The 15,136-nt window shown below is 39.2% G+C and overlaps 1 protein-coding gene across 1 annotated transcript in view; it reads left to right on the top strand.

The window, feature by feature from the left end:
* Positions 1 to 1,224: 1,224 nt before the first annotated feature.
* LOC132767483 (atrial natriuretic peptide receptor 1-like) overlaps positions 1,225 to 15,136 on the top strand; it is a 70,689-nt gene continuing 56,777 nt past the window's right edge. The window contains exons 1-4 of the mRNA XM_067464351.1: positions 1,225 to 1,481; positions 3,520 to 3,616; positions 10,243 to 10,375; positions 12,048 to 12,171. Of these exons, the coding sequence (XP_067320452.1) occupies positions 1,428 to 1,481; positions 3,520 to 3,616; positions 10,243 to 10,375; positions 12,048 to 12,171 (408 nt within the window). The 5' untranslated portion in view covers positions 1,225 to 1,427. The remainder of the gene's footprint in view (positions 1,482 to 3,519; positions 3,617 to 10,242; positions 10,376 to 12,047; positions 12,172 to 15,136) is intronic.

Genomic DNA, 15,136 nt, shown 5'->3' with positions numbered 1-15,136 from the left:
GTTGCTATGTTACTATAAGTTGTGTAGCTACATAGTGAATCCCAGCCCACTCTTCCCACGTCCCCATTTACTAGTCAGCCACTGCTGTGATTGGCTGTTCTCACTTGATCAAGAGAACAATTTACATTGTGACATGCAAAAAGTGTCCCTGTTGCAATCCCCCACCCACGGCTCACAGCGGAGATCACTTGTTTCAAGGGTGTAGGATGGGAAGACAATGTAAGCAAGCTGATTTTTCAGTGACAGAGAAACACATTTCCATCAATAACATTGTTGACCACTAAGTGGGGATTGGGGTGCCTTCATAGTCCTTAAGTATCTCCCTAAACATGGGGATATATAGGGATCATGAACACAAAGTGGTCATGACTATGTAATTCTCAGGGCCCTTCCACGCAGCCATATGACCCAGAATATCACAGCAGAAAATTCAACAATATCTGTTTTGAATTGGGCTATCTGAGTCCACACTGCAATATATTCCAGTTCAAAGCAGATAATGTGGAATTGTATTCAACTGTAGGGAAGGGGTCCCAGTTACGCATTTGTAGGATCCTGGCCAAAGTCCTTCATACCCATTTGTTTATAATTATTAGACTGCAACACAAAATCCAGAAAAGTGGAAATATTAAGGGCCTGATGCAGCATGATTTGGGAAGTGAAAATCTAGCTAGTTCGTCTTAGTAACATGAACTTATTGAAATTATCCCCTACTCTTAGCTGGATGTCTTTCTGAACCACCAAATACATTAATGATTGGCACTTTGGAAGCTGATTCTGTATTGGCTTGGATTGCAATAGTACGGGACCATTTCAGCCAGGTTTTGTATTAATTCACAGCACTTTAAAAAGCAGAACTTAAAAATAGGAATAGTTCTGAAAATGAACCTAGATTTGTGTTAATATTATTACCATCTTCATCATCGTCATTGTCATCATTGTTATTATCATCATCATTATTTTATACAGAGGACCTAGTTTCCTCACATATACTGTATCTAGCTTTTATTTCTCAATAAGAAACATTAAGCCTTTTAGATAAATGGAGAAAGAGAGATCTGAGGACTGTGAACAATAGAAAGTGTGTGTGTGTGTGTGTGTGTGTGCGCGCGCGCACACACACACACACACACACATGTCAGCACTCATCATCTCATTATTAATATTACTTCATGAGATGAGCAGAAAGCAGCCATGTGAATGGTCAGAGAGGGAGACCTTGAGGTGAAACTGGGTTGAGTCATCTTACTAGAGTTGTGTCTTGGGTATGTTTTCCTCACTGCTCCACACTGCATGCATGGAAAGATAAGAGAGGAAGAAAGAAGAAAGTGGGAGATACAAGCAAATACAGTGATTGTAGAACATCTTAAAGAGGAAATACGTTTCATCCGGCAACAGACATCTGCTTGGCAACTTGATCAAGGATTATGAGAGCAGCCACATCAGTCCACCATCAGCTCCAAATCATCCTTGATTTACTGGTAGGTAATCTTTGTGCTAGATCTTATTACAGACCAGGATTAGAGAAGTTTGAGCTTGTCAACAGTAAATCCTAAATCACAAAAATATTGGAAAATACAGACTAATCGTAGTATTTGATGGCATGCATCTGTGTTGTGAATGATATAATAAATGATAAACTTTTTCACAATTGTAAACCACCCTGCACTTTCAAAAGATACTAACCAAAAATCTGAAGCGTGATCCAGTCTGAGTCAAGCTATTTTAAGTCCCACTAAATGGAATGAGGATTTCAAGTCATTGCTTCAATCTCTCCCTTTGAAATAAATGGGACTTAAAGATATTTAACTCCATACTCAGAGTAATATCAGAGTGGTGCTGTCAGCATTAAGGAACATTTTTGTAAAATGATGACCAGTAACAGATATTTAACAAACAGTAAATTCAAAAAGTCCAAACAACAGAGCTATTAATAAAGTTGTAAAAATAATATAGTTATTTTGGATTGATGTACACACTGGTTGTGAAAGTAGAAGCAATTGCAACAAGTAGGTGCTGTGTCTATTGCCTATTACTGTACTTTCTTTCTGTTGCAGTGAAAATGATATAATCCCCATTATATTGTTTTCTTCTGTCATTTCAGCTGCCTTACATTCTCTCATCACATTAACCTGAAAAATGTTGCTTTATGCTCATTTTTATTTTGGATTGTGTGATCTTATCCACTGAATGCTTCTATCCAATATTACCCATCATGATTTGGAATTACTTTTCATGCTATAAACAAAAATTGGAACCAAAAAATGGAGGTGATAAAAAGTTTAGGTTAACTAAGGGCAAAATGTTAGTTGGAAATCTGTAGTCACTTCACAGAAAAAGAAATGTAGATGTATCTTGCACCACACTTTGCATAGGGTACATCTACACTGTAAGACTAGTCCATTTTGACACCACTTTAATGATCGTGGCTCAGTACTTTGGAACCTACACAATTTGATACATTAGAATTGATGTGATGCCACTTCCAGCCACCATTTTGGCTGATGTGGGTCATTCTTTTCTTTTGATGGGAGCTTTATAATTGTTAGAGAGGCTCCAGAAGTTAGAGAAGTAATACTGCCACATTTGGGGGAGGTTTTAAGGCCTTGTGGCTGATTAGGGGGGGTGGGTCACTCTATATAAGCAGAAAACCTTTTTAAATGGGGGAGAAGGAGTCTTCAGGAGCCACAGTGTAGGGTCCCAAGGACAGCATCCAATTCATGACCAGCATTTTGAATAACACTACTGTCCTACAATTGGAGTTGTCCATAGCTGTTGAAACAACGGCCATGGTCGTGTGGGAGAGAGCACAAAAACTTGCCATATATAGTACTCAATTTGGTGTGATCTAGAAATATAGAAAAGAGTACTAGAGAAAACCATCGTGAATAGTAGCAGAAACATTTCGAAATGAATGAAACAGAAACACAGGACACAGTATTTTGTGTGATATTCCTCAATGTTTCACCGGTCTGTTCATCCACAAAGTCCACTCTTCCACGGCTACATGGATTCTGTGCAATTAATGCAATGCTTGGTTGACCCTCATGCAAGATATGGGCATAGGCTGAGTTGAATCAGCCCATCAAAAACTCTTCCCTGTTGGTTTACTTTGTGTGTCTTTGTATTACCTCAAAATTGAATGAATATTAAATATGAAATTGTGAAGAGTGAAAAACACTCTTAAATAACCCATCTGATCTTGGAAGCTACGTAGGGTCAGTTCTGATTAGTATTTGAAGGGAGATGGTTAAGGAGTACCAGATCCTAGGTAATTCAGAGGACAGCAATAGCAAACCACCTCTGGGTATACAGGACCGCCATAGGTTGCCAGACAGCCTTCAGTCTTATCTGACTATCTATCATCCATCAACTATCTATCTATCTATCTATCTATCTATCTATCTATCTATCTATCTATGGGCATTATTATTATTATTAATCAATATTTACTTTCTGTGCCTATTGATGTGCGCATGTCAATGACTCTTAGAGCCTTTCTATGTGTCTTTGTGACAGATTCTTTTTACAGAGGGGTGGCATGATTTGGATAACACTGATTATGACTGCTGGCCCTTGGACAAACCAGATGAATATAACATGCTGGACTGTGGAGGTGAGTGAACCTTGATTGTTTGGTCAGGGAGTAGAGGTAGCAGCATCTGTTAGTTCAGTAGACTGGAAAGATGTTTAAGTAATCACGGTGATCCCTGATGCATCTCCAAACTTATATCTGACTGCAAATACATGAGTCAGCAGCAACATCTATTTCTAGGCAAACTAATCAGGGGAAAATAATGAGCATGCACGCAAGTACTCCAGAGTGATTTTTTTTGCCAGGAATTTATCTAACTTAATATTGACTGGAATGGAAATGATCTGCGTGTTATGAAGCTTCTGTTTGGTTGAGTGGTACTAGCAGAAGTGAAATGGCTAGCCACATATCCAGGTATGTCATTGTACTAGTGCAAAATTTGTTTTGGTTGTGCATTTTCAGAGTTAACACAAGGTAGTGTCCCATACAGCTTTGCTTGCACCTACAGTTGTACAAATTAGTTGCTCAAGAGTTTGAGCAGCCAAGTGTTTGCCCAGTCAGTTGTGAAACTGCTTTGCAAATATGCTTGCATGAAGATGTAGTCCATCACAACACCACTAATGAAGAAATAGTTCATCACAATGTTACTAATCCTAGCATTAAGTTGTATTTTGTATTGTCCTGAGTCAGAACCTGAATGGACCTACCATTCAGGTTCTGAATGGTCTTGTGTGTCAATGGTAAGATACTTTGTAGAGATTTGGGGAAAATTTCTCTCCCGCCAGCCGTTTCCTCTCCACCTGCACACAGAATGACCAAATATATTTGTTTCCCCTGCAGTATATCTCAAAACAGCACCAGAAAATGACTTCTGTTCAACATTTTGAGAAGAATGCCAAAAAATTGAGATATATAGCACACTCAAGTGCTTGTAAAATGGTAGCAATGTTAATGGGATCTGTATTCCAACAATAGGCTACCTATTGCTCATCTCTGTTTTCGAATTTGCTGCAGGAAAAATCCACATACAGTTGGTAGTGCTATTCCTGGTTAATAGAAGGCTTAGAACAGTGGCTTCCAACCTGTGGTCTGTGGACCACCAGTGGTCCACAAGAACTAAAACGTGGTCCACAGCCTCACCATTACTACACTGTTGCAACTAGAGCGACTGGTCTCGCGAAACCCTCTTATAGTGCCAGGGTTTATTACATATGGTTTTCTGTGGGCAAACATCAGCTCTAGTATCAGAAACTAGAGCTGAGGTGGTCTATCCAATGGAAGTTTCTGAATCCACACCCCAAATATCCAAACCGAATCTAAAGTTGACCAAAAACTGATTCGTAAACCTTTTGGTACTAATTTTGGAGAGTGGTCCCTGTTCAAGTGGTCCCTGGTCAAAAAAGGATTGGGAACCACTGGCTTAGAAGGACTAGAACATAAAAAGCAATCTATCTGAAGCACTGAAGACTTTTTTGTCTGAATGTAAGGGGGGGGGGGGAAGCTTTACACACATATTTCAGTGGCATTTCCAAAGTGATTAAAATTAAGCTGTTAAATTCTCCATTGTTGTCAAGTTACTCTGTTCCAAGTTCCAAAGCTGTGCTAGATCTGAGCTAGTCCAGACAGATGTATTGTCTTTTTTATGCTTTGATCTTTCCAACCATTCAGCGATTGTAATGATTTAATACACATACACAGATACTCCTCGGCTTTTGAACTGCTCTGCCTGATGCCTTTACGACTGAATTACTGACTGCAAACAAAATTCATGCCCCTCATCTCTCTGAAGCTACATTTCACGCTTCAGAACACGTCTTCAAATATTTCTTGTAAAACATATTCAGAATATGGGGAGGGCGTAAGTAATGTAAAGCCATAAATTTTCTAGTTTAGTTAGGGAAGAATAAAACATCTTGTAGTCTACTGATGAACAACTAAATTGACCCAAAAGCTTGGAAAGGGAGAAGACGAGACCTAAGAGATGAGCATTAATCATTTCATAAAAAGGTCTATCCTGGGCAAAACATGGTGAAAATGTTCCCCACAATACATAGGAGGCATATTGTGGCATTTTATTTAAAAATGTTCAATTTTTTTTATCCTGGAGGGTCCAGAAGTTCTCAGAACTCTGAATGGAAAATGGAAATGTCTTCTCCATACCTCTCGGTGCATTTTGGATTTTTTAAAAGGCAATTGTTTTGTTTAGCCCAGTCCTGCTTTAAGGTCTAGATATCCTTCTTTCATACCTGAAGTAGTGATTGTGCCTCTTTGATATGTAGGTGACACCCCCCCCCCCCCCGCAATGTACACCACTGAAATATGCACAAATATCCTTCAGTCCCCTGGAATGACCAATACCCTCTTAGGGCCCTTCTAGAATGGCCCTGTATCCAAGATCGTATCCCAGGTTTTCTGCTTTAAACTGGATTATATGAGTCCACATTGCCAGATAATCTGGGATAAACAGAAAACCTGGGATCAGTTCCTGGGATATAGGGCCTGTCTGGAAGCGCCCTTAACAATATTTCAGATTTTTTATCTCTAGTCTATAGGATGGTCCACATTTGCTCATTTGTTGGCAGCGAAGGAGAAGGTATATCATTAAAGTGATATTTTCTTGCATTTATGAACAGTGAAAATATGAGACTCTTCATGTAATCACAGAAAGGCAAACCCTCTGCACATAGAATCCTCTCAACAAAGGATTCCCCCAGGCAGTAAGAAGCCACAACTTGAAACTGCCAGGCCATTAAATGCTAATCAAGGTGGCCAATTGAAACATTCACACTTGCCTCAAGCAGACAAGAGTTCTTTCTCCCACTCTGGACATTCGACAGATAGATAAACCCTATTTCCTAGTTTCCAACATACCTCACAACCTCTGAGGATTCTGTCATAGATGCAGTCAAAACATCAGGAGAGAATGATTCTGGAACATGGCCATACAGCATGGAAAACTCACAACCCTTCGTTCTTGTGTTACTTATTGCTTCAGAAAAAGTCTTATGTAGGTAAATCTATCATCTATCTATCATCTATCTATCTATCTATTCATCTATCTCTCTGGTGCCTATCAAATCAGTCCAAAATTTCCAAAGATAACAACCATGTTTAGTGACAGTTACAAGATGTTTGCTTGTGCATGGTTCTCACTGTAAACATCTTTATCCGGGGCCACTGCTCTACTAAACATTTAATGAAATCCTAACCCTAACCCTAACCCAATCATTATGGAGATTCTTGATGAAGACATCCTTATTTTGTTGTAGTCCAACAATTTTCTGTGGTTGGATCTACATTGCCATATAATCCAGTAATTGTTCCCAGATTATCTGCTTTAAATTGGAATATATGAGCCTACATTGCCATTTAATCCAGTTCATAGCAGATAATCTGGGATCAGATACTGGATTATATGGCAGTGCAGAAGCGGCCTATGTGGCACTCCAACCTTCCCACCTAGTACTGGATACGTGATCATTTTTTGTGCCTATACATTAGAAAATACAGTAGCTGTTTATTGTTCTCTTTACTAGTTTCTTCCTTGCCTTCCTCAAAATGCTTTCTTCTTGTTCATTCTCTTCAATAAATCTATATTTAATTCATTCCTGTTTATGGGAAGGGTTTAATTCCTGGATTTCTCTGATATTGCTACGTTAAAAAAGTTTTATTTTTGCCATTTCAAAAATTTCAAAAATGAAGAAATAAATTAAAAAGCCAATGAAATAAAAGGTCAGTCTTTCATCTCTTAGGAGAGACATGACCTGATTAATTGGAGAGACATGACCCCGGTGCTTAAACCCTTGTGCCGGCAGGACTGCTGACTGACAGGTGGGCAATTCTGGGGTGTGTGGGTTGAGTTCCCTCTGTCAGCTCCAGCTCCGCATGTGGGGACATGTGAAAAGCCTCCCACAAGGATGGTAAACGTCAAAACATCCAGGCATCCCCTGGGCAACATCCTTGCAGATGGCCAGTTCTCTTGCAGTTTCTCAAGTTGCTCCTGACACACACAAAACCCCCTGATTAATTAGGGGTAGTTCAGATATACAGGTATGAAAACTGAATAGGAAACATTTAATCCGTTGCTTCCAGGGCAGCTAAGGAAAATACAGCTGCAGGAAGAACAGGTTGCTCTGAGATTTACTTTTGAGCAAATGCATGATATAATTTTGCTTATTACAAACAAGCATTCCTTATTTTAATGGGAAGATCAGCATGCTAATTGCTCTTTGGAAGCACTATATGAATTCTGCTTCCAGCTGACTGTAAAAAGTGCTTTCTCTGGGTTGCTAAAGGACCTCAGAGGAGAACCTGTGCTAGAAGAAGTTGGCATAGAAACTGATAATTGTTCATATTGCTTGGGATGTGGGCCTTTTGGTAGTTGCCAGTCCCTGATAGGAGGGTAAACATCTGTCCTAAATTACACAAAATGGATCCTGATCTGAAGGACTGTTAGAAGAACGAACTCCTTTCAAGCACAGGTTGAATATATCTTATCCAAAATTCTCCAGTTTTGGATTTGGGGGGACTTTGGAATAACTGAATAAACATATATGTATATAATCTTAGGTGCAGTGGGTTGAACCGCTGAGATGCTGAACTTGCTGACCGAAAGGTTGGCAGTTCGAATCTGGGGCGTGGGGTGAGCTCCCACTATTAGCCCCAGCTTCTTCCAACTTAAAAATTTGAAAACATGCAAAAGTGAGGAGATCAATAGGTACTGCTTCTACAGGAATATAACAATGCTCCATGCAGTCATGCTGGCTACATGACCTTGGAGATGTCTACGGACAACGCCAGCTCTTTGGCTTAGAAATGAGATGAGCACCCCCCCCCCCAGAGTCAGACATGACTAGACTTGATGTCAGAGGAAACCGTTATCTTGACCTGTATAACCTTTGAGATGGGATTTAAGTCTAAACCAAAAATCACGTAAGTTTTGTATACACCTGATAAACATAGACTTAAGGTAATTTTATACAATATTTTATTTTGTACGTGAAACAATGTTTGTTTTCCACTGTCAGAAAGCAAAAGTGTCACTATTTCAGCCATTCAGGTGAACAATTCAAATTTTGGAGTGTATCAGATGTTTGAATTCTGGATAAGGGAGCTCACCCTGTACCTCATATTTGACAGGATGCTTAGGCTAGTTCTGGTTTATAGAGAAATTTCCAAGTAGATCGAGATCAAAGTTAGAGTCATCATGTCTGGAAAGCAAATTGTCAAAATGGACAGACAACCTGGACAATGTCTTCACAATGATGATTATATTTCCAGTCGTTAGAGAGAGAATAGTTCATGGGGGGGGGGGGGGGGATGTTGAAGGACGAAAACCATTTCTATCATTTTTGCTGGTTATTCTCCCTCCCATTTCCCATTTTATAAATGATGGCTGTTTCCAGGAGGGGGACATGGGTGGGGGAAATAACAGGAAAATGGGGAAATAGTTTTGCTCCTTCAAAACTCCCCCCCCCCCCCAAATAGGACTATCATTCTCTCTCTAGCTCCCTCCTTTTGGCCTCCACCCAGATAATGGAACAGTACCAAAATAATGTATAGCAATTATTTTAAAGTTGTACATTTTATCCATTTATGCAAATTGGTGTCCTCTTTCATCCCCTCCTTTGGCAATATGCATGTAGTTGCCCTCCTGGAAAATAGTGTCACTGTCTCCGGACAATCATGTTATATGCAACTTGGTCTCGATAATATTGTCCTTTTTTTCCACCATGAATAATGTCAGCCAGATTTTCATGGATAGTTGCTGAAAGTCAATTTTAAAACACACACACACTTGCTTATAAATAATGGAAGCAATGGTGTGTATAGCAGCTCTTTTATTACCCAATTTCTTTGCAATCAATCATTCTCATGTCTGCAGCTAATAATCACTGCAGTCTTAAAACAATGCTAAGAGAAAGAACATCCAGATCCTGTACATAAAATTCATAACATAGTTTTGATGGATAAAAGCATATGGGCCCCATCTACACTGCCATATAATCCAGTTTCTAAATTCAGATTATCTGATTTGAACTGAATTTTATGGCAGACTAGACTCATATAATCCAGTTCAAAGCCGATAATCTGGATTCAGAAACTGGATTAGATGGCAGTGTATATCCAGTCCCAGAATGCAGATTATCTGCATTCAACTGGATTATATGCCAGTGTAGACTCATATTATCCACCTGTTTATATGAGTCATATAATACCCTGTTTCTCCTTCCATTCCTTCACCTCCTATTTACTTCAGTATTTATATTTACATTTTAAATGTACTAAATGTACCAATTTGGTATGAAACTGTGACTTTTATTTCCTGTGCTGGTCTATGACCGAAATAAATGATTTGATTTGACTCATAAAATCCAGTTAAATTATATGAGTCTATATTGAGCATTATAATACACTTCAAAGTGTATTGTATAGCAGGGGAGATGGGGGCCTGAGACAGAAAGACAGAAATATATATGAGTCAATTTGTAGAAAATCTCTCCTAATGGGTTTTTTCAAATGTTGGAATTTATATACAAGAATATACATCTCTTGGGGATAAACCTCTGCACTTACCTTCACCTTAACCAAGAATAACCTTTTAAAGCAATATTACCCACAACCCAAAGTCTTTGGGTAAAAGGTTGTGAAAGGTTGATTAAGTTTTGCCTTGTGCATGTTTGACCTGTGTCTCTGCTTAATTCTAGGTCTGGAGATGGCCTGGGTTCAGAGGCCTCCAGAAAAGGTCATCAGCGGACAATCCTTTGATGTAGTCTATGCTCTTTTTGCTTCTGATCATTTTTACCACTATGCTGTGGAAAATAATTACCTCTCTCACAGGTGAAAACTTTTCTTTGGGATATTTTCCGAAATATATGACAGAGTTCATAGAAATGATCCTTCCCCTGTTCCCCATGACACCTTCTAAATAATTGGGCAATATTGTAATGCCAAGTATCATTCACGGTTCCTTGGTGCACATGCTTCATGTGGATGTGCAAGACTGCCATCCACCACTTGACCACAAAGTTTTTGCTTTTGCTACAATCAGGCCCGTAGCCAGGATTTTGATTTGGGGGGGGGGGCTGAATCTGAATGAAAAACGGTCTACCCTAGCATTACCCTAATACCCCCATGCACATGGAATATATTGAGCATGGTGATCAGAGAATGATATGAATAAACATAACAGTTTAAATAATGTACCAGTAAGGCCTTCTCGCGAACAACCATGAGAATTTCGGGGGGGGGGGGGGGGCTGAAGCCCCTCAAGCCTCCCCCCCCCCCCGGCTACATGCCTGGCTACAATGCAGTTAAACTATCTGTAGAATTAAAAGTATTTTAAACAATTCAGTTGGAAAGAGATATCAGTTAAACAGCATATAAAGACCTTGTAGAGTATTCTCTCTCTTTTTTTTTTGGAAATGATTTTATTAATTACTAGCCGTCCCCTGCCATGCATTGCTGTGGCCCACATGGGGGTTCTGTGTGGGAGGTTTGGCCCAATTCTATCGGTGGTGTTCAGAATGCTCTGTGATTGTAGGTGAACTATAAATCCCAGCAACTACAACTCCCAAAAGTCAAGAGTATATTTTCCCAAAACTCCACCAGTGTTCACATTTGGGCATATTGAGTATTCTTGTAGAGTTTGGTCCAGATCCATCATTGTTTGAGTTCACAGTGATCTTTGGATGTAGGAGAACTACAACTCCAAAACCAAAGGACACTGCTCACCAAACCCTTCCAATATTTTCTGTTGGTCATGGGAGAACTGTGTGCCAAGTTTGGTTCAATTCCATCGTTGGTGAGGTTCAGAATGTTCTTTGATTGTATGTGAACTATAAATCCCAACAACTACAACTCCCAAATGACAAAATCAATTTTTTTGAGTGAAGGACATACATTGAGTTGTTAGGTGTCTTGTGTCCAAATTTGGTGTCAATTCGTCCAGTGGTTTTTGAGTTCTGTTAATCCCACAAACGAACATTACATTTTTATTTATATAGATTTGACATAAACAATCTAATATATAATCAGAAAATATACATTCAAAAATCATAAAACGTGTCTCGCTCTGTATTCAAATAGCAACTGTGCAAAATAAGTATAACATACTTTGCTATTCACTTGATTTTAAGAATTTTCAAAGCAAAATCCATGCAAACTATTAACTAGAATTATTGGTTACTATGTTTTAAGAAAAACTGTTTCCATCTGGATAATAGCAATAAAAAACTATACCAGTCTTCATCTACTCGCCTATAGAAAATCACGATAACAGTATCTAAGAAACTAGAGCTGATGTGGCCTGTCCAATGCAATTTTCTGAATCAGCACCCCAAATAACCCCAAAAACAGGCCTAAAAACCAAGATACCAATTTTTTAAATCAATTTTTGGTTGTGCTGTATTTTTCTTTCTAGCTTCAAGTAAGTTAATTAGCAGTGCACATTCCTTTCAGGCTGACCTTTGACTAAAAAATAAATTTTTGCTTTCTTGCTTGCTTTTTAAAGTGATGCGACTGCTGCTAAGAAGTTTTGTGAAGAACAGGAATGCCCGCTGAATTGGAAGGATGCTAATGGAGAGAACTGCTGTGTTCATCACGCAAACATACATTCCTGTCCCTTGGCATTCATGGTTAGTACCAGTGGAAAGAAATGAGGTCTGCAGAAGCCTCTTTCAGATAAAACTCATCTTTAAGAGTCATAACAGTCCTTTAGTTTTGCAACCATTGTGTGATGTTGCCTGGGAAACACTTGGTCCTCACTTCAGGTGCAGTAGCAACAGAAATTATGGGGAAATGGTGCAAACAAGCTGTAATTTTACAAGATTTTTAGCATTTTCTGCCAAAGAGTGTTGGTGCCTCCCCAAACTAAAACTCCCAAGATTACATACTTTTGAGCATGCCAGTTAAAGTAGTGTCATATTCTATTGTTTAGATGCATCATTGGTCTCCTAACAAGGGTGATGCTGCTATGGACAAACAACCTCTGTGGACTTTATTATAGCCACTATCTTGCCTCAATCGCATTAGTGTAGATACTATATGCATATCGATTTCAGAATGTTCAATATCTCGTTTCTCTGCATTTGTACAGTTGTCCTGCTTTGGAAATCCATTGTGTCCATGGTCAGTCTTTTGCACAGCCTCCATAGTCCACCCTGTTTCCTTATGCCCTAACCAGCATGACTTGTGGTTAAGATCTTGTGAGGAGACCCTGCTCCTGGTCCTACCTGCTTTGCAAGTGCAGTTGGTGAGGACAAGAGACAGGGCCTTCTTAGTGGTGGCTCCATAACTCTGGTACTCTCTCCTCAGTGAGATTAGATCAGCGCCCTCCCTCCTGGCCTTTAGAAAGAGAACAAAGACATGGTTATGGAACCAAGTTTTGACTAGTAAAGTAACACAGTACAAGAGGTAAATGTGGAATATGTGTAATCGACATCTGGAATGGCCCAATTTACAAGTTTGGATCATGTGATTTTAATGTTTTTATTAGGTGTTTTAACTTTTTATACATATTAAAATATCCTATTATCTTATGGTGCATTTTTCCTGTTGTATTGTATGCTTAGTCATATGATGTTGGTGTATGATTTAGTTTATGTATGTAAGGCATTGAATTTTGCCATTATTTTTTGAGTCCCCCCCCCCCAAGGGTGGGAAAAGTGGTATATAAATACTGTCAATAAATGAATATTTTTAAATAATTTTTATAATTTAAAAAATATTGATTTTATTTCCATTTGCAAGTAGCACAATATGGATTTTTTTAAAGAACAGAAACTGCTTTTTTAAAGCATAATTTTACAATTGAAAGGTTTTTTCCCCCAAAAAAATTAAAGCTCTGAAGAAAGGGAAACAGCCATATTAAGAACATCAAAGGATAACAGGGAGAAAGGAGAGGAATCATACTCACTGATGTCAATTGATGTCACAGAAGTAGAAGTACCTATCACACTGGAGTAAATAATGGGAAGGTTTGGAGGCATTGACAGGTTTTATCCATCTTTTAAAAGTGATGTTATAGTCACCAAGGAAAGGCAAACTGGTAGCTGGATGCACACAACATCATGCAATAGATACCAGCAGCATACACGCTTATTCTGCTGCAATTCCAGTTTAAGAGCCTTGTGCAATAAAGCTGATGCCAAACATTCAGAAAGAGCAGACACCCCTGGCCAAGCTGGAAGACAGGTTTTCACATATCCATTCAATTGTATAGCGCTGTTTCACTTATGTGAGAGTGTGGTTTGGATGAATCTAAAAATCCCTCTTCTTGCCTTGATGGCGACAACAGCTGATGAAAATAAAGCTTTCTCCTATCTGCATAATCTTATCCTTTCATTTGCATAGTTCTGTATTTTGATCATGTTTTCCCTTTCATAGAAAAACAATACAAACTCCAAAATAAAAAGTTTGGAGAGCTGTTGAAAAAATAACATGCCCATTGTTACTCTTTCCTTTTAATAGTAACCTATCTGTCACTCAGGTTGTTGTGAGTTTTCCGGGCTGTGTGGCCATGTTCCAGAAGCATTCTCTCTTGATGTTTCGCCTGCATCTATGGCAGGCATCCTCAGAGGTTGTGAGGTCTGTTGGAAAGTAGGAAAATTGGGTTTATGTGTCTTTACAATTATATACAATGGGACACAACCAAAGGCAGAGGCTCCTTCTTTCATTTCTGGCTTCTGGAGGCAGTGCTCATCTCTAGCTCTGGATGTTGCAACTCAGGGTAGTTTTCACCTTGCTCCCAAACACCACCACACCAAAGCTGTAGGTTTTGTAGTTTATTGAGAAAAAGGAAAAAATCAAAACAAAGTATAAGAAATGCAAAAGTTCCATAGCCAGGACAAAGGCTTAAATGCAAAGACAAAGTTCCCAAGATCCAAAGGCAAAAACATGAAGCATAATTAGCAATGGTCAAACAAGAGTCCATGAAAAACAGTTGAAAACAAGATCCAAAACCCAGACTTAGGAGGCCAGAAGCTTGCTGCTAAAAGCCAAAGTTAATCCACAGAAGTTTGCATGGGAAGAGCTACGTTGGACTGACAACCCTTGCTTGTCAGCTACAAGGCTAAATACCCTTTGCAGACATGAACGCATTGCGTTGACCTTTGGCAGAAATGTACAGAAATCTGTAACCCATCAGTCTCCTCATCATCCTGTAGGAATTCTGGCTCAAAAGGCCCAAAGAACTCAGCTTCAGACTCAGAGTCAAGCTGAGTCACAACACTGGGGAGATGCTTTTTTCTCCATTTTCAAGCCGAGGAGCCTGCATTGTTTCCTCCTGGTTATGTGGCTGGCAAAATTGCTTGGAGAGTCTCTTTGCCTTTTCCTACCGAAGCGTAACCTATTTATCTACACACATTTGCATGTTTTTGAACTTCTAGGTTGGCAGGAACTGGAGCTGATAAACTCCAGTTTGCAGATTTGGACTGCCAACCATCGGATCAGCAGTCCAGCAACCTTTAGGTCAGCAGTTCAGCAGCACACAGATTCAACCCATTGTGCCATTTTGCAGTTGGGGCAGATCCATCTCCTAATCTTCTCACTCACAAACCCTCCAAAACAATTTTTCAGAAGGAATGTTGAAATGTTTCTTAT

This window comes from Anolis sagrei, chromosome 2, assembly GCF_037176765.1.
Source record: "Anolis sagrei isolate rAnoSag1 chromosome 2, rAnoSag1.mat, whole genome shotgun sequence".
Taxonomy (NCBI): domain Eukaryota; kingdom Metazoa; phylum Chordata; class Lepidosauria; order Squamata; family Dactyloidae; genus Anolis; species Anolis sagrei.
The sequence above is the reverse complement of the archived record's forward strand: the minus strand, read 5'-3'. Positions and strand labels throughout refer to the sequence as shown.